Raw genomic sequence first — 26763 nt, 5'->3', positions numbered from 1 at the left:
TCCAGTGACCACAGGAAGTGGTAATGCCTAAATGCTGTGAGACCAGCTCATCAGAAGCAAAGAGTACTTTAAATCTGCTGGCAAGCCATGCACATCTTAGTGCTCCCACGCACAGGGCTGTTCCACAGTGTGCTGTTCCCTGATCTCCCCTGCTTCAGAAGCCATGGTACCAAAGCTGTAGAATGGGCATTAATGCTGACTGTCTTAGCATTCTCTTGCAGGTTTGCTGGGGCTGTTCTTCAACTTGGCCCCCTCTCCCATCCAATGGTTGGTCTTTAGCCCAAACTTGTGGAGCCCCGTGTGCACAATGCTCATGTTATAAGGCATCCAGGGGCTTAGAGGAAGGGAGGGAGGCTCCTTTGACGTTGTATGTGAAATGACCTAACTTGAGCTGTTTTCACCCCATCTGAGTTTAGAAGCAGGATTACAAAGATGATGTGGCCCAGGTTGTCTATCTGCTCCTGAAAGGATTTACAATAAAAATACTGATAAGTCCAGTAAAAGGAAGCAGTTATTCTCCCCTCCAGAAAAGAATGCATTTTAATTATTGAAGTCCATCAATTAATTGATCTGCCCATTGTGTATTTATTCCTTTGTGGCTCCCTGAGAACAAGACTAGATACAGGGAATGAGGAAGGGCTTTGTTACAAAAGGAGAGGGTGGTTAATTTTTGACAGCAGGCAATGAGAAAGTTATGTTTGTATAATAGTCAAGTCACTCTCTGTGCTGTGGCTCACTCACCTGCATGTCATCACCTTTGTGAGAAGTGTCAATAAATATTACACAAGTACCTCTTTCTAAGCACAAAATTCCTACTGGAGGAATTCCCAGAGCATCCTATAAAAGGGATCCCACTGTCCTTTCTCCATCGTGTCTGTTTGCTGAGAAGATGAAGTGTGAAAACTTGGCTGTGCTGCCGGTCTTTCTACAAAATGCCATTGCATTGAATGCAGCCAGCACCATGCTCCAGAATGTGGTAAGATACATATTATGACTTTCACAGGTTCTAATGTATTATTTTTTCCTCCCGCTATTCAGGTTGGGAGAATCTTTTAAAATTGAGGCAAGTTTTCAGATCTCCACTTGTTCTGTGGGCTCTCTGCATGTAGCAAGTGTAAAATATCACCTTTAACAAATGATCTGGGACTTAATTATAAATTTGAAAACAAATTACACTGTTTTAAAAACAGCCAAATTCTGTTTTTGGTTAGGCAAATGCAATTCCCATTGAGATTCTGACTAGTTTAAATGCAAAATGCAAGTTGAAATTAATTAGCTGTGGTTTGTACTTGAGACTAACTCAATCCAAAACCACAGATGCAAACACCCCTCATCCTTTGGAGTGTTCTAGATCTGGATTTAGATCTCAGGTTCATTTGCCCAGCACTTTGAAAACACAATGCACTATATGAGTTTTAGGTGATTCTATCAATGCAGTCTCTTGGTCTAATAGGCCTTGTAGTGCTGGGACTTAGGTAGTGAACTCAGCATCTAAGGGGAGGGAATGTTTTTCACTACAGCATCCTTAAGCAGTGGCAATTCCTGGTGGTAAGAATCAAGGCTGAAGTGTAAATATATAATAAGCTGAGGATGGGGGAATTTAGAATGTCAAGAATTTCTCATTATGCTCACCCTTGGGTAAACCATAATTTGTGCAGATATTTGTAAAATTTATGATGATCCTTGTAACTCGGCTGTTAATCACTATCAGTCCCCCTGTACAACACGATCAGGGGGCCAGACCAATGACCGCATACATTACCTTTTTGACAAGCTGGCACAAACCCCCCTGTTTTCTCTGAATCTATTTAAACAAGTGGCCTTTTTCCTGCCATCTTCCAGTTCCTCAGCTGTCCAAATGGCTGTTTTAGGGGCTGGGGGATGAGGGAGCAGGTGATGGGGCTGCAGAAGCATGAGGTTCTGAACAGGTTCTTGGATGGAGTACTAGGAGGCCCGCAGAGGAAGCTGGCTAAAACTGGGGCTCCAGAGCACTGTCAGAATGGAGTTCTGCTTCAGTGCGGCTTTGAAGCTGTGCAGCTGGGGATGACCCCTGCCACGCGGAGCTCCTGCAGGAATGGAGCATTGCTCTTGTATGGCTGACTAGCAGCTGCCTCCGTGTGCAAGCCTCTTCCTGCTCCCACTCCTTTAGTTTAATCACCCCATTTGATGCACAGTTTATCAAATGGTTTTGCAAGCACTGGAGATTCCCATGGTTCCCATTCGGTGGAGCTCGGCTGTGTACATTGGTGGGCTGCATCCCCGCAGTATAGTGTCTTGCAGGGCCGGCTCTGGCTTTTTTGCCGCCCCAGGCAAAAAAGCCTCCCCCCGCCCTCTGGCGGGGAGCGCGGCAGGGGAGGGCAGGGAGCGCGGCCGCGGCCCTGCTCTCCCTGGCCAGCCGGAGCGCCGGGGGCAAGGCGGAGAGCCCGGCCGCGGCCCCGCTCTCCCCAGCCGACCGGAGTGCCACCCCCCTCCAGGTGCCACCTGGAGCCGGCCCTGGTGTCTTGTGCAGTACATGGGACCTTGATTACTGTAAACTCCCAGTGATGCATGTTGAGATTCAAGAGTAACATCCAATCTTGCCAGTGCTATGGAGGGGTAGGAACTGAAACCTTATTCCATAAGATGGCAGTGAGATGGTATATATTACTTGAACATGAATAATGCACATTGTTTTGGACAGACTGAGCATCTGCAGCCTTTCATTGATCACATGTAGCTTTTTTTTCAAGGGAAGGACTCCATGAAACAGCATTGTACCAGAAGAAACATTAACTGTCTCAGCAGTCAGTCGGAAATCCCAATCAACGTTGGAGCTGCTGGAAATGGCTCCTTTAAAATCAAAGTTTCAGAATATTGAGGAATCTGGACTGCTGTTTGGATGTTGGGAGTGGGAAATGGAGTCATGATAGTGAGTTGCGTTGTAACAGGCGTTTGTTTCCTTTCCAGTCTACACCTTTCTCCCCTGTTGGAATAGACACTCTTAGAATAATTTTAAAAGTAGTTTGGTGGGTTTCTGATATTTAAATCCACTTTTTAAAAAGTTCTTAATTTAATAAATTAAGATCTAGATAAAGGGCAGTTTGTAATCTGTATCAGGGATTTAAAAAGTACCACAAAGTACCAAGCTAGCACAAATGGGGGCCTTATCAAAGGTAAGTACAATAACCATATTTGTCTGTTCGTTGGATATTTTCCTCTGCTCCTTTTTTCACTGTTCCTGCTGGGCAGAATGCAAATCCAGTAATGTGGGGAGTCTAAGGGTGACCATTTCAAAAGCACCTAAGGGACTTTTTTAATAGTGACCTAGGCCCAGATTTGTAAAAGCTATTTAAGCACTGCAGCACTCTGTTGTAATGCCGAACCAAGTTAGGTGTCAATTCCCTTTTCAAAAGGATTTAGGCTTATAGGAGCTCAACTATAGGGGTTGTGTTAATCCAATAAAAAACACAGTGTGGAACAGAAGCCTGTTTCTCTCACTTCATTAGAAGTGGACAAATTTAGTCATCGTACAAAACTATTTATAAAACCAATATTCAACAGCCAATATTTTATTATTTTTTTAACTCTAGCGGCCCCAAGTAAAAAACTTTGTTTATACCCCTGTGCGCTGATGGAGAGAGCAGTGATGCATGGCCATGACTCCACTCAGTACCCTGCAGTATCAGGCATACCAGCTACTGCAGGTTGGGGGAGTTTTAAAGTCTTCAGCTCTCCTGTTTACCAGGGCTGGCTGAAAAATATCAAATGAAACGTCCCCAGTGAGGAAAACAGGGTTTAGTCAAAATCAAAATTTTCCATGAAAATTGGTCTAATTTCTGTGGCTTCTTCCATCAGTGAAGTACAAACAAAACTTTGTAAAGTGCTTTGAAATTAATGGACTACAATCACTAAGTGGCCCTGTTGCAAAGACCATTAAAAGCAATGACTCCCTATAAGATTTAATATTTCCTGTTCTGCCATTTATTGACTCACTGTCTGATTTTAGAAAAATCACTTCACTTTTCTGTACCTCTATTTTTCCAGTGTTAAAATTATTATTGTTTTTTCTCTCTGTGTATGGGTGTGGTGAACTTTATTGAGTTGTTATATAGGAAAATACTTTGAGTTCATAGGAAGAAATTGTTACAACTTAATATTTACCCTGAGTGCATTTATTATGATTACAGCTTAACCTTTCCCCTGCTTGGGGACTGCCAGTCCTTTTGCTGTTGATTCCTAGTAGCATATTGACTATTTATTTGCTTTCTGAAACCAACTTGTTCTTACAGCCATTTGCCAATGTGACCGGCTCTTTGAATGACAACGGAGTGTGCCAATGCTCAGTGTACCTGCCAGACACCGTGTTTCCTGTGCAGAAGGTCGAGATTCTGGAATTCACAGCCCAAGTGCTTTCTGAGAAATTTGAAAAAGAACTTACTAAAGTAAGGATTTTTGGTTTTTCTTTTTTTAAAAGCTGACCAGTCCTATTTTTAGTGACTGTGAAACAGTCCAACAGTCAGAACTTTGCAGGGCCTGTCTTCAAGCAACTGCAGTGAGGGGCATGTAAAAATCACAAGGAAAAGGATGATTAAACATAAAATGTTCAATATTGTAGCATGCAAGCAGGGCCTTATAATATGAGTTTCGAGTATCCTCAGGCCTCATTCCTGGGCCTATAGGCACATGGTGTTCTTTGAGGGATGGAGGAAGCTCTTTGCTACTCTTTATGAACCATGGAACAGTCTTGTTGGCCTGTAATTGCTATATACAGTTACAGAGGAAGCCATGATTCCTGCTCCCTCCTGTGGTACTTTTATGTAACCAGCATATGGGAGGGAATGAGGGAAAAGAGCAAATGTCAGCTCAGCCCAGGCTGAAGCATGGGAAAAATCCACCACCTGACCCCCTCCATTCCCTTAACAGTTGAAAAAAATCAATTTTCTCTGTCAACATTTGATGCTCTAGCAATGACTACTGGATTATGCATTTTAGTTAAAGACCAACTCTTTACCCTTACACTACTTTCCTTCCTTGTTACAAGGATTCAGATCTATTCTCTTCTCTCCCCCCTTCCTCCCTCCCACCACCAAGAAAAAACAAAACAGGCAAAACTAGGGGACTACTGTGGTTTCTCGAGAGAAGGAGAACCTGCATTTGATTTTTGCTGGTAGATGAATATTCAGGGTTTAAATTAGGTGTTCCGGAGAAAGTGCTGGACGTCTCCAGGAGCCAGATGTCTTAAGAAATGAAGTGTCCTTGAATCCATCAGTAGAAAAGGCACATCAGTAAATTATAAATTCTAACCATAAATACTCATAGCTCTCTTCTTATCTGCTCTTGATTATACTAGATGTGCTGCATAAAACACAAAATGGGCGGGGGGAGGAGAATCCTATAGAAAGTCTTTTCAGTTAAAATAATTCACTTTGAAATAACTAGAGCTAACAATGATACTCATTCAGTTGTCAGTAAAGATATATGAAGGGCAACTTGATAGAACTTGACTGATCACTTTAGGACAGTGGTTCTCAAACTATTGTACTGGTGACCCCTTTCACATAGCAAGCCTCTGAGTGCAACCCCCCTAAATTAAAAACACTTATTTATATGTTTAACACCATTATAAATGCTGGAGGCAATGCAGGGTTTGGGGTGGAGGCTGACAGCTTGTGATGCCCTATGTTATAACCTCATGACCCCCTGAGGGGTCCCAACCCCCAGTTTGAGAACCCCTGCTTTAGAAGGGATGTGGAACTTGACATTAATGATCCATGAAAACATTAGGTATTTAAGGGCCCCAAAGTGCTCCATTGTGATCAGTAGCAAAATTTCAATTGCTTTCAAAAGGACAAGATCAGGTCTATAATTCCCATCCTGAAACTTGGACTAATTCTGCCAGGCCCTCCCAAATCAGAGGGGACTGAAATAAGACCCAACTGAAGCCAATCTCCTATTGAAGTGAAACTCTGCAATGGGAGTTTTGCTTAAGTAAAGACTGAGTACAGATGGCAGGAGTTGGCTGACTTTTTGCAATCCTGTAGCAGTTTTCTATTTTTATTTTTTTTTAAAGCTGGACTCTAGTGACCAGATCCTCAGCTGATGTTATTTTCTTGAAGTCGGTGGAGTTGTGCCAGTGTATACCAGTTCAGGAGCAGGCCCTCACTTTTCAACTCCAGTGGCAGATACCAAAAACAAATCTTGACGTAATCTGAGTTTCACTGCACTTATCATGTTGATGCTTTATAACACTGTTTGGCTTATCAGACTCAAGTTAGATATAGTGTGACAGATCCCCGATGTGATCCCAGGCAAAGAGACATCAGGTCAGAAATGAAAACAAACTGTTTAACTATGAGGGTGTTAAAATTTTGTAGTTAATTGTTTGTCTATAGAAAGAAAATACCAGGCATTGACCTACTCATCTGAGTTGAAGTAAATTTAAATATATGGATGGGGCAGAAGATGCTCTTATAAAATCAGTAGGAAATGAATTTCACACATATTCTGATATTCCAAATCAGTAAAAACTGTAGGCTGAAAATATTTGGAGTAACTTTTTCATCTGTAATTTGAAACTTTACCAGAATAAAATTAACCTGTTTGACGAATGCAGGAATCAGCTCTTCCCAGCAGTGGAGAAGAGTATGGCTTTGTGCACCTCATTAGAAGTGAAGAATAGCAACTTAAACACAAGGGGAGAATGTGCCTTTCAGTGCTTTGACCACAATGCCAGAACATGCTCATGTAATAAAAACAGGAAGAAGAAACACACCTACCCAACAGATGAAAACTATATTCAAGACAGATTATTCTGTTGGAAATATTCCTCTTGATCTCTGCTTGGGTTATATGATATGCAGGTGGCATGCTCACCATGTGATCATGGAGGTCAGACTTGCCTGTGGCCAATGCACTTGCACATGTGACTTCTCAGAATTGCTTGCTCATGTCATTTCTATCCCCCTTTCCCTTCCCCTCCATCCTCTTTCATTCTATGCCTGCCTTCTGCTTCCTCATTCCTTCACTCCCATCCTCCAGCTGCATGCTGGAGGAGTGTCTGCTTGCATGCCAAGAAACCTGTGTTGATAAATACCAGTTTCAGGTAACTGCCACAATAAATGAACATTACAGATTTTTCTCCCTGCCCTTTTCAGGCCCTTAGTGTGACAATGCTTGCAAAGCAGGAGAAACTAGATAGGGATTATTCTTATGCATGCCTGAAATTGCCGAATTTTATTTCTTTAAGGGTGACATTCATGCCTCTGCAGAGGTCCAGCACAAAGCTTATGCACTGCTCAAACCCCACTGCAAAGTTCTGAATGTGGGATGCATGGTGAATATTGATCTATACCCCAAAATATAGTTCATGTACTAGATTCCTGAGATGGTGTGTTGGCCTGTTAGACGGGAGCAGATCATTTAGATACAGGCACAAGCTATTAAGGCAAAATGGGTCTAACTGCCAAGCAATAGAGCATCCATCTTGGGGGTCTGGGCGGCGGCATTCTCCTAGGCGGCCTGGCTGGTCAACTGGGGAAAAACAGTCTGAAGCAGAAGAAACACTGGGCTTTGTAGCACACTCCAAACAGATTTGGCATATTTTTGACAACTAACTTCTTTTAAAAGCATTTGTTTTCTTTAAATATGCTAATATTATTAGCAGTGGGATAGATACCCACATTCCTGAATGTTTGTGCCTTTGGTATAGGTAATTGCACATATCAATACTCTTTCTCTATATGGTTGCCAACTTTGTGCTCAGCAGTTTGCAAATGCATTTTTGTGCATGTGATGGTTTCATGTGCAAATCTTACATGCACAGTTTAGACACCAACCTTTAAACATCTTCTCCACAGAGAAGTTTACTAGGGAAATCTCCCAGCTCTTAGTGTATTCTGAGTGCCTGGCTAATCACAGAAATCCATCTAAATCCTCTTCCAACAAGATGGATCGTGCTCTATGGCCTGGTCCTTGTTTGGGTGGTGGTGGGGTATTTTAGACATACCTATGGTCGATAGCCAAACAGTTTTCTCCATATATGGATATACATTTAAACAGACAGTTCTGATTGCCAAATACAATAAGTTTCATTAGTCCTGTGTAAATTCAAACTAAGGAATAAGATTGAGATCCAGATCCTCACTTGGTGTAGATCCATTGGCATCTAGGGACCCATGCCAATTTACACCAGCTCAGGATCCATGGATGTTTGTATTGGAAGATCAGATTGGTTTATACTGGATAATCTCTGGAGATAACATAATTAGCACAAAAAATCCAAAATGTAATTTCTCTGCAGGATCCTCTCAAATCACATATTACTTATCAAGGAAGTTAAGGTCCAAAACAAGCGATAGGATTGCATTATTTTTTTGGTGTATTGCATCTGTTAGAGATGTGAAATACACGTCACACATCTGCTTTTTGGGTGTGATATGGCATTTCCAATTTGGTATGACCTAGCCTGGATATCACAAAACAGCCGTAAATAATCTGGAGCTCACTCTTTTAACTTTACTGATATGCATGCCACATTGCTCACATCTTGGAAAAACAATTGCTGCTCTGTAGTGTTCTCTCCTTTTCATAAAAGAAGCTAAGGGAAAATTATCCTCTCTTATGCTTACCACACAAGTCATCAGGTTTAAAAGATCATGCCAAATGAATATTAATAGTCAGTGCAAAAAACATTAATTCAGTGTTATGACTCTCATTGTAACATGATGACCCTAAGTTACTTGGGATAAATTCTGACCTAAGGTATGTACACACTGAAATGCACATGGTATGTATCTGAGGGCCAAAGTTGGCACTCATTTTCTGTGTGCATATGGAATTATCCAGATAATGGACTTCAAGACTTCAGTAAAGAAAATTGATAGGTAAGATCTTGTAGGAAGTCTAAAGGGGTGGGGGGGAGTTCAGGAGAATTGTCAGTTTTTAAGAGAGACATTATTAAAGGCACAAGAGCAAACGATCCCAAATCATAGGAAAGCTAGAAGTATGGTGAGAGACAACCCTGGCCTGAAACTCAGTCAAACACAAGTGGAAACTAGGTCAAATTACAGAAGATGAATATTTATTTAAAAAAAAAAAGCATGAGGGGTCAAAATTAGAAAGACCAAGGCAAAAAAGATTAATCTAGCTAGGGACAAAATGTGTAACAAGAAAACATTTTACAAATATATATGAAGCAAGAGGAAGACCAAGGACAGGAGAAGCCACAGCAATGTCTGAAGTGTTAATTGCCTTTTGGTTGATATTTTCACCAAAAAGTTAACATGACTAATATAGTGAACATCTATGTAAATGAGGTAGGACCTTAGGCTAAAATAAGGAAAGAACAAGTTAAGAATTACTTGGACAAGTTTAGATGTCTTCAGGCTGGCAGGGCCTGATGAAATAAACCCTAGAATATTGTGACAGACCTAGACTGGTTGGGTACAGGAATCTGGTAGAGGAAAACATACTGGACACTGGATGAATAGTTTTCTGTTCCCTGAATGACCAGGGCAGGGGCTGCCCCAATACAGTCAGGAAGGTACTAGAAGCAGTTATGTCAGGCAGACTCCATAAGACAGCTGGAACCAATTAAGAACAGATTAGAAGAAATCAAGGGAAACGGGCTACTCAGATCACCTGAAGCTTGTTTAGAACTGTCTGGGACTAGTTAAAAAGGATGTTCTTTCAGAGGGCTGGCTGGTAGGAACGGGGAGTAAGTAGGTGTGTAGTGGGAAGACTGGGAGAAAGAAGGTGCACAGTAAAAGCGCCAGAGGACAAGCATGGCCAGGGTGCTAGGAGGGTCTGTTTGGGGAAGTAGCCCAGGGAAGGGCTATAGCTCTGGTGGTATAGGAAAACTACACGTTATAGGTGCCATTAGGGTCCCTGGGCTGGAACCTGGAGAAGAGAACGGGCCCGGGTTCTCCCTCCCCACCCCACGCCTCTACAAAAATGCTCCCTGAGTAGGAAGACAGGGACTAAAGAGGGTTCTTACATCAAACCTGTTGACTGGCCGATGGTGAAAGTGAGTCAGTAAGCTGTAACCCTTTCCTCTTGTTGGGGAGAGAGGCTACACTGAGGGTTACAGCAAACCTCTGAGGCAAGCCCTAACTGCCTAGAAGCACAGGACCCCCTGAGGCAAAGCTGGAGCTCTGCCACAATAATGAACTGGCTGAAGATATTGCTGAGCTATTAGCATTATCTTTGAGACTTCATGGAGGATGGGAGAGATCCCAGAGGCCTGGAAAAGGGCAAATCTAGTACCTATCTATAAAAAGGGGAACGAGGACAACTCTGGCAATTATAGACCAGTCAGCTTAATGTTGGTAGCCAGAAAGACAATGAATCAATTTGTAAGCATCTAGAAGAAAGTAAGGTAAGTAACAGTCAACATGGATTTGTCAAGACAAAGGATGTCAAACCAACCTAATATCCATCTTTGACAAGGTAACAACCCTCGTGGATGGTGGGGACACAGTAGGTGTGATGTATCTTGATTTTTTTAGTAAGGCTTTTGTAAGTGTCTCGTATGACCTTCTCATAAGCCAAGTAGAGAAATATAGCCTAGATGAACCTATCATACAGTGGGTGCACACTTTATTCAGAGACTGGTTATCAATAGTCCATAATTGAGCTAGAAGGGCATATTGAATGGGGTCCTGCAGGGATCTGTCCTGGTCTGTTTTTATTCAATATCTTCATAAATGATTTGGATAATGGCAGAGAGAGTACACTTATAACGTTTGACAATATCAAGCTGGGAGGGCTTGCAAGTGCTTTGGAGGACAGGGTTAGAATTCAAAATCATCTTGACAAACTGGAGAAATGGTCTGAAATAAATAGGATGAAATTCAATAAAGACATATGCAAAGAACTACAGTTAGGAAGGAATAATTAATTGCTAAAATGGATATGACTGCCTAGGAACATGTACTGCAGAAAAGGATCTAGGGTTTATGTGGCATCGCAAATGAAATATGAGTGAACAATGTAATATGTTGCAAAAAACCTGAACATCATGCTGGGATGTATTAGCAGGAGTGTTGTAAGCAAGGCATGAGAAGTAATTCTTCCATTCTACTCAACACTGATGATGCTTCAGCTGGAGTATGGTGTCCAGTTCTAGGCACCACACTTCTGGAAAGATGTGGACAAATTGGAGAGAGACCACAGGAGAGTAACAAAAATGATTAAAGGTCTAGAAACCATGACCTCTGAGGGAAGATTGAAAAATTGGGTTTGTTCAGTCAGGAGACGAGTAGACTTGGGGGGGGGGGGGGGGGGGGATCTTTTAGGTACCTGAAAACTGTTATAAAGAAGAGGGTGATAAATTGTTCTCTTTACTTCTTGTCCTGCCCTCAGTGGTTAATGGACTTAAATTGCAGCAAGGAAGATTTTAGGTTAGACACTAGAAAAAACTTCCTGACTATAAGAGTAGTTAAGCACTGGAATAAATTGCCTAGGGAGGTTGTGGAATCTCCATCACTGGAGGTTTTTAAGAACTGGTTAGACAAACATCTGTCAGGGATGGTCTAGATAATATTTAGTCCCGCCTCAGTGCAGGGGACTAGACTGATGACCTATTGAGGTGTCTTCCAGTCCTACATTTCTAGGAGTCTCTGTTTAATGGCTCCCCTCAGACTCAAAAAGTAGTTGTCACAGTTGTATAAAAAATTGTAACTTTGAAAAGTGAGTCCTCTTATGGTTGGCTTGCCTACTTAAACTAAGTCACTGAGATTCAGTAGTCAGACACATTATGTGCTTAATTGATTGTATCTGCCCTGCACAAGTATCGATGTACCATTGACTAAACTCCCAAAGACCTGCCCCAGCATGTACTGAGGTTCAGTGGATATCTTGGAAGGAATTATTTGGCGGAAGTCTCTTCTATGGCTGTTACAAAGCCTTGGTCAGGAGTCTGTAGGTGATATTACCAGGACAGTAGAACAGCAAAGCTCTAGTCTTAAAAAGTTGACCTGAGTACAGTTTTTCACTAAAAGGCCATTTCAGAGCTGTCCCCTTGATTAAAATAGATTTTAAAAAATTGTGACTGGGGCAAAACACTGTTAATTCATGTTAAGATAATGCCAAATTGATTTTTAAACCAACAAATTCATTTTAGGTCTGAGAATATGCATGAGCTGTTTCAGTCCAGAAGGTAATATTGAGGGAAGTGATAAGCACCTGAAAATTGGGGCTTATAATGGAAATGCCTTCTGACTCCAGAGTTGCTAATTTGACACAATAATATAATTCTATTTATTCTTGCTGAGAGATGCTGCTTAACCTTCTTGCCATTAAGAAAAAATGGGTACAATTTTAAGTCATGTAGGAGGAGGATTATATCTTTCCCAAGATGCAGGGCCGGCTCCGGGCACCAGCTGAGCAAGCTGGTGCTTGGGGCGGCAGATTGTTGGAGGCGGCATTCTGCCCTAGGGCGGCACGGCTGCTTTTTTTTTTTGTTCTGCTCCGGCCGCCCTGTAGGGGGCGGCGGCGCGGAGAACCAGAGCGCCCTGCAGGGCAGTCCTCTTCCTTCCCTCCCCACCGACCGGAGCGGAGCCCTCGCAGCAGGCGGCGCAGCGGGACGGGCCGCGTGGCAGTGCCCCCGCTGTAGCCCTGGTCACCCCCTTCTCTCTCTCTCTCCCTCCCCCCCCCCCCCCCCCCCCCCCCTCAGCTGGTCCCCCTGCTCCGGCCGTGCTGCAGGTGGTTTTTTTTTTTTGCTTGGGGCGGCCAAAAAGCCAGAGCCAGCCCTGCCAAGATGTTCCATTTGTATGGAACTCTAATTTTCAGAGACTGCTTGACATTCTCCTTGACAATGTTTGCCCTGTGACGTTTACATTAGTAGAGACATGTTCAAAAGTATATTTATCCAGCCATCTGTTTAGTGGTTCCACATCTGAAGAGGCTGCTGTGCAACAGTTATTCTACCTAAAGGCTAAAATAACTGTCACCTCAACTGGCCTTCATTTAAATCAGTTTCTGGATGGACGGATTGGATTTGTAATAGTGCACTGTGCTAAAATAACCCCTTCTTCAGGGGACTCAATTAGTTCTGATGCATAAAAGATTGGATACTATTTGGAGTGTGGAGGCCAGACCAGTGCCCACTGAAGTCAACAGAAAGTCGTCTTGGACAAATTGGTGGATTTTTTGTTTGTTTGTTACTTTTTCAGCCCCAGAGAGTACATCTGCACAGCAGTGAGTCTCCAAGCTCAGGTCAACAGACTTGGGCTTTGCATTATGTGCTAAAAATAGCTGTGTAGGGGTTAAGGCTTAGGCTGTGGCACAGGCTCTGAGGCCTAGGGAGGGGGATATTCTTAGCACTGTCAACTGGGGCTCAGAGACTCGCAACCATGCGCTGTGTAGACATTCTTCATGTACAGCACTTCTCTGAAATAATCACTGCAGGTTTCCTGGTAGAATCTTCCCCCTGAAATTCTATATAATCCTGGATAAAGTTAGCTCATAGAGGGAACATTAGTGAGTGTAAGCGGGTGGCTTGACCTGTACAGGCTGGAGGGCCTGGGATTAACTCTCCCTGAGATTAACCTTTTGTGGGCCCAGCACCAAACATATTTGTGGCTCCCAATGGGAGCAACAGAGGATGGAGTGGGGAGGTTGGTCCCCGGAGAAAGGCGCCGGCTGGGCCAATGGGGCATGGTATGGTGGGGGCGGCTCTACTCTGCCCAGCCCAGTTCAAGGGCACTTTTCACAAACCAGCAGTTGCTAGATGCACACTGGCCCACGTGGCCCTGTGCTGCCAGAGTGCCCCTTCCCTTTGGGGGCGGGCCTGGGCAGTGCCCCACAGCCCCCTGCCCAACACCACCCCACTCCCTAGGCCTACGTCCCCTGGACCTGCTATGCCCAGCATCCCCCCACAACCTCCCCACAAATGCACAATGCCCTGCACACCACCACCCTGCCCAGTGCCTCCCAACCCCCACCACAACTGCCCACCCCCTCCCACCCACAGCCCCCCACTTCTGCCCAGCACCCCCACACAGAACCCCAAATCACACAGATCTCCCCCACCCATTACTGCCCAGTACCTTTCCCCACAGTCCCACCACCACAACACATTTCCCCCCAACCCCCCCGGCCGCATTCACTGACTCTACCGGGAGGTGACTGTCAGCTGGGCTGAGCCAGCAGCATTGTCGAGGCTGGTTCCGTTCCCAGGGTGGGGAATTGCGCTGGCCCCTCGGGAGTGGCATGCTCAGCCAGACGAGGGCCCGCCCCTGCCTGGGCTGGGTCCCTCAGGACCCTCTTGCCTGGAGGGGCCCAGCCAAGCCCCCCCACTGGCTCCTCATCCCAAACTGGCCAAGACTGGTCAGAGCCAGAGCTGCACTGGGATCTGGCCAGGGGGTGGAGAGGAGAAAGTGGGTGGGGCAAGGGGTCAGAGAGGAGTGGGCGGGGGGGAGGAGGGGCTGGGAGAATAGAGGAGTCAGCGGGCTGGCAGGACCTCAGGGCAAAGTGCAAACAGAGCAGGCTGGGCTGGGCCCATGGCACTGTTGTAAACTCGGTATTGCTGTGGCTAGCCAGCCCTGATTACTGAAGGAGGCACACCTGACAGGGATCAGGTGATTCCCCCATAAAGAGTAGCTGGAAGCTGAAGTGAGGGGAAAACTCAGGGAGAGCAGAGACTGCTGGGAGTGAGGAGGCTCCAGGAGAGTCCTGGGATTTGTGACTAAGGGTTTATTGGCACCAGTGGTGCCCAACCTTATTACACAGGCATGCCACATAATCTGTTTGGCCCACAAGGTTTCTACATATTTTAATAAGATTTAAAGTCACTTGTATTGATTTATATTTGAAGTTCAGCTGGTTTTGTATGTATTCAGATAGGTTGTTTCTGTGTTCGATATTGTCTATTTACATGTGTAAACTAAAATGATGTAAACATGATGAAAAAACGCTAATGCATCGGCCATTAGTATATTGTGTTGAAGCAGACTGCAGGCTTTATGAAATGCTCTGGTGGGCTGTGTATGGTCCACAGGCCATAGGTTATACACCCCGAGCTACACTGTCCAGCAGTTTGGACTGCGGGGGTGTGAATAGCCATGCGCACCAAGATGCTGCACTGTAACTCACTCATGTTGATACTGCAGGTGCAACCCATAAGGTTCCTAGTTTGCCTTCATGTAATCCTCTTCAAACAGGACTACGTTAATGTGAAGAAGGAACCTCCTAGTTCAAGTCCCTGGCATCCACATGGGGGAGTTACAGAGCAGCACTTTAGTGCACCCTGCAGTCCGAACTGCAGAGCGGTATAGATGTAGCCAAAGATTCCAGCTAGGAAGTGCTAGCAGTAGCCTGCTAAGGCAAGGGAGACCCCAAGAGAACAGGGGAAAGACAGCAAAAGCTCTCCAGGCAGGGAGGCTTGGGAGCAGGAAGAGAAGCGTTTGCTTGTTGGACTTTAATTTGGGACTCTGTTTTATTTGTAGTTTATTTTTTGTGAATAAACCCAGGCCCCAAGGAGGGGTATTTTGAGCCTAGAAAAAGAGAGTGGAGTCTGCATAAGGGGCCCTTGTGGGGGAAACAGAGGCTGGTGTTGCAGGGTGACTTCTGGCCATGAGGGGTTGCTCACAATGTGGTTGCCCTTGTTACAGTGCGGAATAAAGTGAAGATTATGAATGAAATTCTGCCCTCACATGCAGTCCCAGTGGGATTGCACAGATGTAAAGAAGATGTCAAATATGCCTGTTACATTTGCTAAACTGAACTTGAAAATTTGCTTGGGTTTTTTTTTAGGTTAGCCAATATACCAAAGCAATTGAAATGTATGAACAGAAAATCCGAAACCTAACCATCAAAGTGGAACATATGGAGTCGACCAGTGTTTCTTACAGTGAGTTGGACTTTCAGTTGCTGAAACTGGAAATCAATGAAATGGAGAGACTGGTCACTCAGCTGAAATCCACACTTGTTGGAAGCAATGTGATTGTTGAACAACTATACGTGGAGGTAAAGTATGAGGGTTCTTCTGCCATTCAGAAACATTCAGTTCTCTGTTACTCCAGTGAAATTCGGAATGTCTCTACTATTGTCAGTGGAGTTAAAGCAAATCTTGGCCATAAGCATGTTAGCATGTTTCTTCATATATGGCAATTTTTATCATTTGTGTGACTGAAAGCTAAAGTTCTAGGATGCTGCTATATTAAATAAATATACTGTCTACATTATCAGAATAAATATTAATTTATGAGCACCCATGCCTAAAAGCTTCTGTGCTCCAACAAATATAATTAAAAACTTAACTTATTAGGGTAGTGACCCAATCAATATAAAATCAAGAACCCTTTCCCAATATTAAATAAATCAAATTTTCAAAATTGTTATCACTCACTCACCTGGAATGAATAATTGCTTTTGATGGTAAGTAAAATATCATTAGTTTCTTCACTGTCTTCACAAACATTTTCTTGTAGTTGCACACTAGCTTGAGACCTGATGTTCATGCTAAAACTTATTCTTGGGAACATTTCCTAAAACTTGTTCTGCGGCACCTTTTTTGAAATGATAAATCCAGCCTAAAATGTTCGTGAAATAAAGTTGACTGTAATTTAAAGTCATGCTGAATTTTTATTTCTCTAGATCAAGAATCTGACTCTCATGGTAAATGATCTGGAATCACTGGACAAAAACAATATCCTTGCAATCCATCGAGAAATTGTGGCTCTCCAGAATCGATTGAAGGAATGTGAAAAACATAGAAATCAAACCACAACACCCTCCTATTTCCCACCAGGTAAGCATTCTGTGTATAAATCACATGAGGAGAGATGGGAAAAGTAGGAAGAAGACTGAGTTAAATGAAATGAAAATAAAGCACAGGTCTTGGGAAATTTGCCAGACATGTACTAACCTCTCAGCAACAGGCTGATATGAAAGATGAGGGCAGGAAACAAACACTTTCGCATACTCTTACTGTTCTCTTTTAAACCCTGTTATAAGTGTAGCCTTCACAGCCTCCTCAGGCAAGGACTTCCACAGATTGCTTGTACGCTGTGTGAAGAAGGACTTCCTTTTATTTGTTTTAAACCTGCTGCCCATTAATTTCATTTGGTGGCCCCGAGTTCTTATATTATGGGAACAAGTAAATAACTTTTCTTTATTGACTTTCTCCACACCACTCATGATTTTATATACACCTCTACCCCGATATAACGCGACCCGATACAACATGAATTCGGATATAACGCGGTAAAGCAGTGCTCTGGAGGGGCGGGGCTGCGTGCTCTGGTGGATCAAAGCAAGTTCAATATAATGCGGTTTCACCTATAATGCAGTAAGATTTTTTTGGCTCTCAAGGACAGTGTTATATCGAGGTAGAGGTGTAGTACAACAGTATGAAAAGTAATGTTTTCCCTTCTTTCAAACTCTTTTTGTGGTAAAATGTGGCTTTTCTATTAGCTCTGATCATGGATAACTTCTGTGAAAGTGATCTGTGTCTTGTCAGTGTCACTCTACTTCTGCTTGGAAAATTTAAGCAGCAGCTGATGCACTGGAGCTGTTTGTATGCAGACTCAAGAAGACAACATTGCATAGTTTACATTTGATTAATATGCAGAAATTTATTCTGAGCCATAAAGGCTAGAATCTTAGTGTGAAATCCTAGCTCCATTGAACTCAGTGGGAGTTTGGCAGTGTCTTCAATGGAACCAGGTTTTCACTCCATGTGGTTTTTTTTTTTTTTTTTTTAAAGGAAGTTTAAATTCTGTAGCAATTAATAGCTTTCCTTAAGAGAGAGCTTCCCAGTCACTAATGAGTAGGCAAGAGGATTTTTCAAGCAATGTTACTCCATCCCTTGTATGCATTTTTATGACTTCTGCTTTAGAATAATTTGGCAAAAAGAATGTATTAAAATGTTCATAATACAATGGGGGAAGAAGACTGCTTTTTCACCTGTACCTAACAATTTGGCTAGCAAATCAGAGGTAAACCAGACTAATAACAAAAAGTTTGGAGAAACCTTTGAACAAAGCAGAGCACTTTTCACTGTACAGATAGTGCACATCTATTACCTACCAGCACTTGCCTCCTACCATCTTCAGGTCAGTTATTTCAAGCTTCCCATTAGCAGGAGAGAGGAACTGGTGGAAATACATTCTTCCCTCTGTGCCCTCTTCAGGGCTTGCAAGCACTGCAAGCAGCCAGTGCAGTTTGTCTCTGATAGGAAAAATGAACAACACCTTCTTGTTGGGTCAGATGATGCGGAGAGGGGGAAAATACACTCCTTAGGAAAGGCTTACCAATGGTTCAATGGAAAGTGTAGAGTTTAAAAAGCATTTGAAGGGCACTTCATTGATTTATTGAGGGTGATGGTGTGAAGAGAGAGGCTGCCTCTTTCTTGACATGCCTGAGAACAAGTCTTTCTTACAGTTAAAAAGTGTTAAATCCTTTAACAATAGTGCTGTGCTCAGCAGATGTATGTGAGGGGAGGAGGAGGGGCTCATTTCAGCATTGGTGGACCTCTTTCTGGTTGACTTGAATGTGGCATGCCTGCAGAGCATAGCAGCTTTCTTAGCACCGGGAATGACCCGAAAGGCCAGATCCTCAGCTGGCATAAGTTGCCATAACTCCATTGGTTTTGGTTGGACTATGACCATTTATACCAGTTGAGGACCTAGCCGAGTACTTTTTGGATGGTTTCTGGGTGCAGTTCCCCCATTGGCACAGGAGCTGAAGAAGGCTCCTAGTGCAACGGAACCTCGGTGGTTCTCATGTTTGGGGCAGGGGGGTGAAGCTGTGGAGAGGCCATAGGGAGGGACTCTGTCTTGTGCCTGGTAGAGGTAAGTTGCCACCAACTTCAGATAGTTCAAAACAAGGCTTGGTGGGAATCTGGAAGCAGGGTGGGATTGTGATTTCTGGGTGTGCTATTAGCCCAGGACTGGAATAGCAACTGTGGAGAGCCTGGAAATTTGCCAGTCTGTTAGAAGTGGAGGTGTACTACTGTGGAGTAGTACTACAGTACTACTACTACTGTGTGAATACCTAGATAGAGAGACAGATTCAGATCCTCAGCCAGCTGTGTAATTGCCCACACAAATCCTGCTTAGCCTGACTTTCTGTGCATAGTGGGGAGGGAAGGAAGGGGAGCAGATGAAATGCACTTTGCCGTGGGCTCAATCTTTCATTTCATGTCATATTGTTCAAAACTTTCTACAGAAACAGAGTCCAGTGTCACCTTTGGGCATATGCCCAAATAAATGTTAGTCTTTAAGGTGGCACCGGACTCCTCGTTGTTTTTGTGGATACAGACTAACACGGCTACCCCCGATACTTAAAACTTTCTACAGTGACTGATTGCATACACAGTACAGTCCATTTCCTTAACCGAGAGAAAGTGGGAGGGAGAGGTTGCTGTCTGGGAAAGGGGCGAATAAGTGAGTTTGCTGGATTTCCTGTATGGGTCCCTTTGGAGGCAGTGCATGGCTGCTCACACTAGACTACCAACACTCCCTAGCGCCTTTAAGTGGTTAGGCACAGTTTTCCATACATTTCCTCCACAACCTTGATTCCTGTCAAACTACTTCCGGCTCGTACTATATTTATAATATTTGTATTGCACTGACCCTTTGTCCTGTTTTCAGATCTGTTCCCCCCCCACACACACACTTCATATTTTGGTTGGGTAAAGTGGACTTGGGAAAGCCTGAAAAACTCCTAACTTGTCTAGGGAGGGTTTAATTAAAGTTACTCGCTCTTGCAGTACTTTGGAATACAGCTCCTCAAACACTGCATCCCAAGGTGCTGCTCACTGACATGCTGTGTAGAGAGAGCAAGTCTCTTCTCAAGCAACCTATCAGAAAGAAATTACTGTTCTCCATCTAGCCTGCTCTCTGACTGCAGTTTTCTAGTAGCATGGCCCAGTCCAAGATAGGATTCAGTAAATTTGTTGATAATAAAAACTCATTACTTCTACCATGCATGCAGCAGTTTCCAGCACCTCTGTCACTAGTTACTGCCCCAAATCGGCAGATTTCGTGCACCCCTCCCCCCGCATATAAGTAAAGCTGGGATGTAGGAACAGAAATGGCTATGGTCTGGCTATCTTTTGCAGGTAATGTAGTGGTGCCAGTTATTTGAAATGTCAATGACTTAATTATGGATATGCTAATTTAGGGCTGGACATTTCCATGGTGTTTGTACAAACACAGGCCCACTCCAGCAATCTGACCCAGGTGGATGGATCCCTGTTCCCCTGATATCAGTGTGAATCAATATGGGTGTAAGTGTCTGCCTGCATGGGTCAGATCACAGGACTGGGACCAAAATGTAATATGTTCCCTTCCCCAGGGAACTTACTATTTCTGGGTTGGATGGTGTCTCCGCCCTTTAGAAGAGGTAGCACATTGCTGGGCTGCCCCAGCAGCAACACAGAAAAAATTGTGGTCCACGGAGTCCCATTTCCCCTTTCTGCCTTGTTCTTCAGGGGCCACAGGCCATGTTCCCTCTAACTTTCTCCATCCATGTGCAGAATTAATTGTATGTGCACCAAATTACCGAGGTAACGTGCAAATGTGCGCCACCACAAAAAAACTGTATCTATATTTTAAAAGTTACCATAGGGATAAGTACTCCAGCCAGGACAGGTTAGGAATTTTAGAACTCACTACTCAAAGAATTAAATTTCTTAAATATAAGAGAGAAATAAAAATTATGAAATGCATAGACAAGTCAAAACACTCAAATAACAGAACTTGGAAAGAATAAAATTACAGAGAATATATGTGCATTGCAGGAAGTAACAACAATAATAATACAAGTATGTGTTGGGAGGTGTGTGTGTGTGTGTGTGTGTGTGTGTGTGTGAGCACACACACACACAGGTTGCCCCTTTAAGTATGCTGCCCCTTTAAGTAGATTGGTACTGACCAGTCTGAAGCCTGCTTGTTCAGACACAGCAGGAGCCGCCAGCAAGCTCCATCCCACTTCCGAGTCTTGTCGTGTCCCCCCAACGCCCTGCTCTAAGAAGATGGGGTACATGGGCAGGAAGGGGGACACCCTGACATCAGTGCCCCTCCTCTCACCCCCGCTCTGCACAGCAAGCAGGAGGCTGCCAGGGGCAGCTGGCCAGGGGCTCCAAGGCAGAGGGCAGGAGCAGCGTGGCCATAGGTGGAGGGGTACCTCAAGTGTGTGGCACTTGATAGACTGCTGGGCGGCTGCACAGCCACGCAGCTTGGCAAGACCCCAGGGCACAAGGATATCAATTCATTGCTGTCACAACCCCGAACCTGCCAGCTTAGCTGTAGTGACTGGCACACTGGGGCTATGGAGCCATGGCTTCCCGCCTCTCCATGCTCACTCCTCTTCCCCTCAGAAGTGGGTTAGTAAGCAGACGTGCAGTGCTGCTTCCCCCTGCACCTCCTGACCCAAAGTCTGGGTAGCCTGTGTGGAGGAATAAAGCATATGTGTTTTCTTGGCTCCCTCTACCTTATTCCCCCACATGAACATGCAGCCCACCTCTGAAAAAGAGACAAGATACGGCATTAACCCTGGAACTTCAATGATCAGAGGCCTAACACAGTAAAAAAGGAGTTAAAAATGCTAAAGTCTGAATAATTCATATGGATTTATTTCAAGTGCCTCCCAATATTTACAAAATGACATGACACTTTGTTTCTTTTGTGTATTTTTTTCCAAAAGATCCAGACAGGAAGGCAAGTTAGGATTAAATAAACAACAATGAATTCCTCTGAACCTGTGCAGAAGACAGAGAACCCACCCTGACTACCACAGAGAGGGTTTTGTTTTTTTTTAACACTGTTTCTTGGAGAGTTTTCAAAAATCAAACATCCACTTATGGAACCTCACACATTTTCCCATGTAATTAAACTGAACGTGTTCCTAACTTTATTTTAATAATTCATGCCTGGTTTCATAAATAAGAAACAAACAAGTGTTCAGCAGAGAGATCTCTTTAAGGGAAGAAATAATAATTTATTATTTCTTTTGTAAGAAAAGGTCTCTATTGAACATGTTGGTTTTTTTTTAATTTATGAAACAGCACAGTAATTACTAAAAGTTGGAATGGGTTCAGTTTAATGACATGAAAAATTGAGGTTGCATATATATGAGTTTAGTAATGATGTTTTGCCCTTCATCCAAACTCTCTTAGTAGTACCTCAGTACCAGCAATATTATTTGAAACAAACCACAGATTTATAGAAGAATTAATATCCATTTAATTTTGAAATAAGATTGCTGTGAGTTAAGTACAGTAATAGTCAATATGTCAACAGTTAAGAATAAACCATAACACTAGAGTTAGCGATACACAATAGAGATATAAGGCAAATGGCTCAAATTGATTTATGGAGTTGGCAGGTTGCAAGCCACTTTGCATCATCATCTGCATTATCTTTCTTGCACTGCATTAGCTGAGGTATGAGCACCTCCAAACATCAGTATATGTGACAAGTACTGAGGCCAAGTTCTTAGCCATGCTAATTGCCATTTGCAGAGCTACAGCCCAGTGCCTGCATTGTGTGTTATATCTGGAAATGAGGTCTCAGGTCTCAGTGGTCCATTCATTCCCAGTCAGTGAAGCATTTAAACATGTGTTTAAATGCTTTGCTGAATCTGAGCCTGGTAGTGTTTTTCAGCAAGGGAGCAAAACCCAGGGTTACACCATCTTCTAGAAGAGTGTCCCCAGAGGAGAAAATTGATCAGGGGGAAGTTACAGTAGCACAGAATGGCTGTAACCTCTGCTCTAGCCAACCAAGCCCCACAAATGGCTAGTGCTAACCAAGAAGGGGCCTGATGCAGGTGGCTGGGGGAGGCAGCAATTCAACACAGTCTCTCTGCAGCATCTATCAGCACGGCTGCACAGAAGCCCTGGGAATAAATGAAATCTGCTTCCCACCCACGGCAGTGAGGGAAGTGAGTGAATTCCTGATTCCCCACATGCTTTGGCACCAGGGGTCAGGCTGGAGGAGAGAGGTGTGGGAAAAGAGATATAACAGAAGAAAGGAGACAGTGGAGCTTAGGAAAGCTGGAAAGACAAAAGCAAAAGAAAGATGGTGAGTTTCACTGCAAAACCGTATTTCATAGATTGCCACAAACTTTACAATTCCAGTTAAATACACATTAGCATTGGATTCTGAAGACATTACCAATAGTTAGACTGAAAGGCCATAAAGATATTGTCCTGCCTCTAGGGCAGTGCATCCCTCTATCTGGATGCCGATAAATCATCACTAACAGGAATAAATTTGATCCCTCTATTTCTGAAGAAAAAATGTTTTGCATTTGCAAGCAGCAGTTTTCTCCAAGTGGCAGGTGTGTTCCAGTCATTTCCCAGGGAGAGCATCTTCAGACAAGCCACAAGGGTTTCTCCCCCCTCTTCACATTGCTCTGTATTTTATGGACTGCTCAGAAGATGTTTCTGGCCATGGGCACCTGCTCATCTGGGCCTCAGTGGCAGTATGAGTTTCCTGATTCTGCTCCACTGATGTTCTTCAACCCTCCATAAGAGGGACCAGCTTTAGGTGTGAGAGGATAGTTCTGTCTTTGTTTATTTCTCTCTGTTCTCAATGCTAATAAGGGGGTGATGATGTTATTTGTGCTGTGGCCACTTCTCTATTAGGAATAGACTAAGCCCAGCAACTCTTTCCACATAGGCTTGCAAACAGCCATCAAATGGTAGTCACTGAACAGATAATATAGAAGTGATTGTGTCAAAGACATCCCATCTACTAGAGCATGTGCAACCTCTGCACTGATTTGATATCATCAGCTGTTACCCTGAATTGATCAATTAATAGATACATGAAACTCAGGTCTTCACAGGTAAACTTTAGTTCACCTCTAAGAGGGAGCATTGTCTAGTGCTTAAAGCACCTGACTTTGAGTTAGGAAATGTGGGTTCTAGTCTTGGCACTGCCATTCATTTGCTGTGTGACTGTGCAGGTCGCTTAACATCTGTGTCTCCGGTGACCATGCCTTTAAAGGGGAAAAAACTGGCACACATTCATGGTGGCATCTTTTAGGGCTGCAAAGAGTCAGACAAAAGGATACTTTTATTTTTAAGTGTGCTGGTGTCACCACTGCCAGCTTCTCACCCAGGGAGACCTGCGTATTTTGGAGTGGAGGATTTTTTTCCAATACTTTAGTGTTCTGCATTCATTGTGAAACATTGAACAAGTGTCATCAACAGTCGCTTTGAGCAGAGGAACAGCTTTGATAGCGTTTACTTTCATTCAAGTTCTCTTCATTCCAGACATTGTTCATTACCCTGAAAGCTCATTCCACTGGGCTGTTTGTTCTCAGTAAACAGTGCAAATTCTACTCAGCATAGCAATACATCTTGAACAAGCATTGTGTAGCTATAAAAAAACAAATATTTTGGCTGATGGAATGAAAAAAACAACAGGCTATTTCAGTTATCCTGAAGCTCCTGGGACATCATAAGAAAAACCAAGACTGTCCTGGTTGAAATAGGTTGTATGGTCACTTTATAGTTACCTCATATTTAAACTGGGGATATTTACCTCCACCTTAGAGAGCTGTTGTAAGGCTATGCTCATTAATATCTGAATTGCTTTGAGAGCCTCAGATGGAAAGCTCTCGGAAGTATTGTTTTCAAGTGGTGATTTTGACAGTAGCATGCTAATCTGAAATGAGCCTCTAGAACTAGTGCTGCCAATTTTTCCTCCACCTTCCAAAACTCATTGCAGTACAGTGAGACAAGATGTTCCTTCTTGTTTCCCATATTTCCAGAACTGTGCTCCACTGCAGAAGCCAATGACCTAAAATGCTTCTGAAATTGTATTTTCTATGTGATTTCCCAGCCCAGCGTGGTGGAAAGCATAGACTAGGTGGAAACAGAAAACTGGTCACTTATCTGAAACAGAAGCGAATCATTTATTTACTTTAAGTGAGTACTGACTAAAAACTGAGATCTCTAAAATGTGTTGCTGGATTGTTGGCTGTTTTTTCAGTATGGCCCCAGTTCTAGTGGGATGACCCCTGTAGTTCAGTCAGACTGGAACAGCTACAGAACTGAAATCTATGGGCTGTTTATATGGTGCAAGGAAAATCTTTGACAAAGATATGTATTTATTTCTGTTCTTGCAACAAAGCTGATTCATATAAAGTACACACACTAAATCCTCTCTCCTAATCATGCCCTTTGAAAAGCCTACATTTTCTCTTTGCTTACAGGCAGTTGTGGTCATGGTGGGATTGTGAATATCAGCCAGCCCTATGTTGTACAGCTGAACTGGAGAGGATTTTCCTTCAAATATGGTTCCTGGGGTAGGGATTCCTCTCTTCGGACCCCGCAGAAGGACCTATACTGGGTGGCACCTTTGAACCCAGATGGGAGACTCTTAGAATCTTACAGACTTCATAATTCCTATGATGATTTGCTGCTATTAAAAAATGCTCGAGAGTTAAACATTCAATATGGGGAAGGCAGTGGCACCGCAGTTTACAATAACTTCATGTATTACAATGTATATAATTCAAGAGATATGGGCAAGCTCAATTTAAACACAAACACATTGGCTGTGAGGAAAACTCTGCCGAATGCTGCTTATAGTAACCGTTTCTCTTATGCTGGTGTTGGGTGGCAAGATATGGACTTTGCTGTGGATGAAAGTGGATTGTGGGTAATTTATTCAACCGAGGACAACAAAGGTAACATTATGATTAGCAAACTCAATGAGACCACACTTGATGTGCTCCATACTTGGAATACAAGGCAGTACAAGCCATCCATTTCCAACGCTTTCATCATCTGTGGTGTTCTACATGCCACAAGACCTGTCAACACTAGGAAAGAGGAAATATTTTACACATATGACACAAACACTGAACAGGAAGGTAAAATTAGCATAATTATGGATAAAATGTTAGAAACAATTCAAAGTATCAACTATAACCCCTCAGACCGAGTCCTGTATGTTTACAATGATGGCTACCTTGTTAAATACAATCTTCTTTTTCAACCTGTGTTACACTGATATGAATATACACAACAACTAGAGATCACACAAAGTCCGATTTTATATCCCTTTGGGCAATGTGAATGTTAAATTAGGGCCTAATCCTACCAAGAGTCGCTTCTGGGCATAAGGTTTATTACCATGAGCTGTCCCATTGAAGGATAATAAGCTCTATGCCTGGTAACAATTGGGTGCAAGATTAGGTTCATAGCTTTTTAACTGGTGTTTAGCTACAATGGCACCAGGAGTACTAGAAATGCCTCTGCTATAAAAATAGATTAAATAGATGACTTAGTGATGCACAGAACATGCATTGTGATAGGGAGATTGCTCACACACTGACGTGCATTTGGAGGAATGTCTGTATTTGGATGACACATGGAAACTGAACTGCTGTTTTGTCGTCACTGCTCAAAGTATGCAAGGCCATAAATATCATATTAAATATTGGCCTCAAATAATTACTAAAAGATTAAAATTAGAGGAGAATTAGAATTTGATCGTTAAAGAGCAGCCATTGGTTAACCTGAAGCTGTGGAAACGGTTGCCTTGTCTCCTTCTTGCAACCCATCAATGTATTTTAGATGGCAGGGCTCCAATGCATTACTTTCCTAAAGTTGCACTTCATGAAAAAACCTTATTAACCATTTTTGGACGGTTGCATTTTCTTAGCACTGTGTCCTGGGGGCCTGATCCAAAGCCCAATGAAAGCAGTCCCTTGGTATATGGCACATGCTGCAACAGAACATAAGCTATGCCATCCTACATGCTCCACTTAGTCCTCTGAGTACATTTAGTCTGCAATTACTGTGATCTCCATTAGCATCTT

The 26763-nt window shown here is 43.3% G+C and overlaps 1 protein-coding gene across 4 annotated transcripts; it reads left to right on the top strand.

Moving 5' to 3' along the window:
* LOC117885066 (olfactomedin-4-like) lies at window positions 1–26763 on the top strand. Of its 4 annotated transcripts, none has more exons than XM_034786204.1 (5): window positions 1–976; window positions 4269–4421; window positions 15733–15945; window positions 16576–16729; window positions 24927–24958. In XM_034786204.1, the coding sequence occupies exons 1-5, from the start codon at window positions 890–892 to the stop codon at window positions 24941–24943; spliced, it is 624 nt and encodes a 207-aa protein (XP_034642095.1). In that variant the 5' UTR covers window positions 1–889; the 3' UTR covers window positions 24944–24958. The 4 variants fall into 4 exon arrangements, with proteins under 4 accessions (XP_034642095.1, XP_034642085.1, XP_034642077.1 ...); XM_034786194.1 differs by lacking the exon at window positions 24927–24958 and adding an exon at window positions 21631–21668; XM_034786176.1 differs by lacking the exon at window positions 24927–24958 and adding an exon at window positions 25150–26763 and having other exon boundaries at window positions 11–976.

Source organism: Trachemys scripta, chromosome 1 (assembly GCF_013100865.1).
Source record: "Trachemys scripta elegans isolate TJP31775 chromosome 1, CAS_Tse_1.0, whole genome shotgun sequence".
In the NCBI taxonomy this organism is placed as follows: domain Eukaryota; kingdom Metazoa; phylum Chordata; order Testudines; family Emydidae; genus Trachemys; species Trachemys scripta.
Note: the sequence above shows the minus strand (reverse complement) of the source record. Positions and strands in the feature narration are given on the sequence as shown.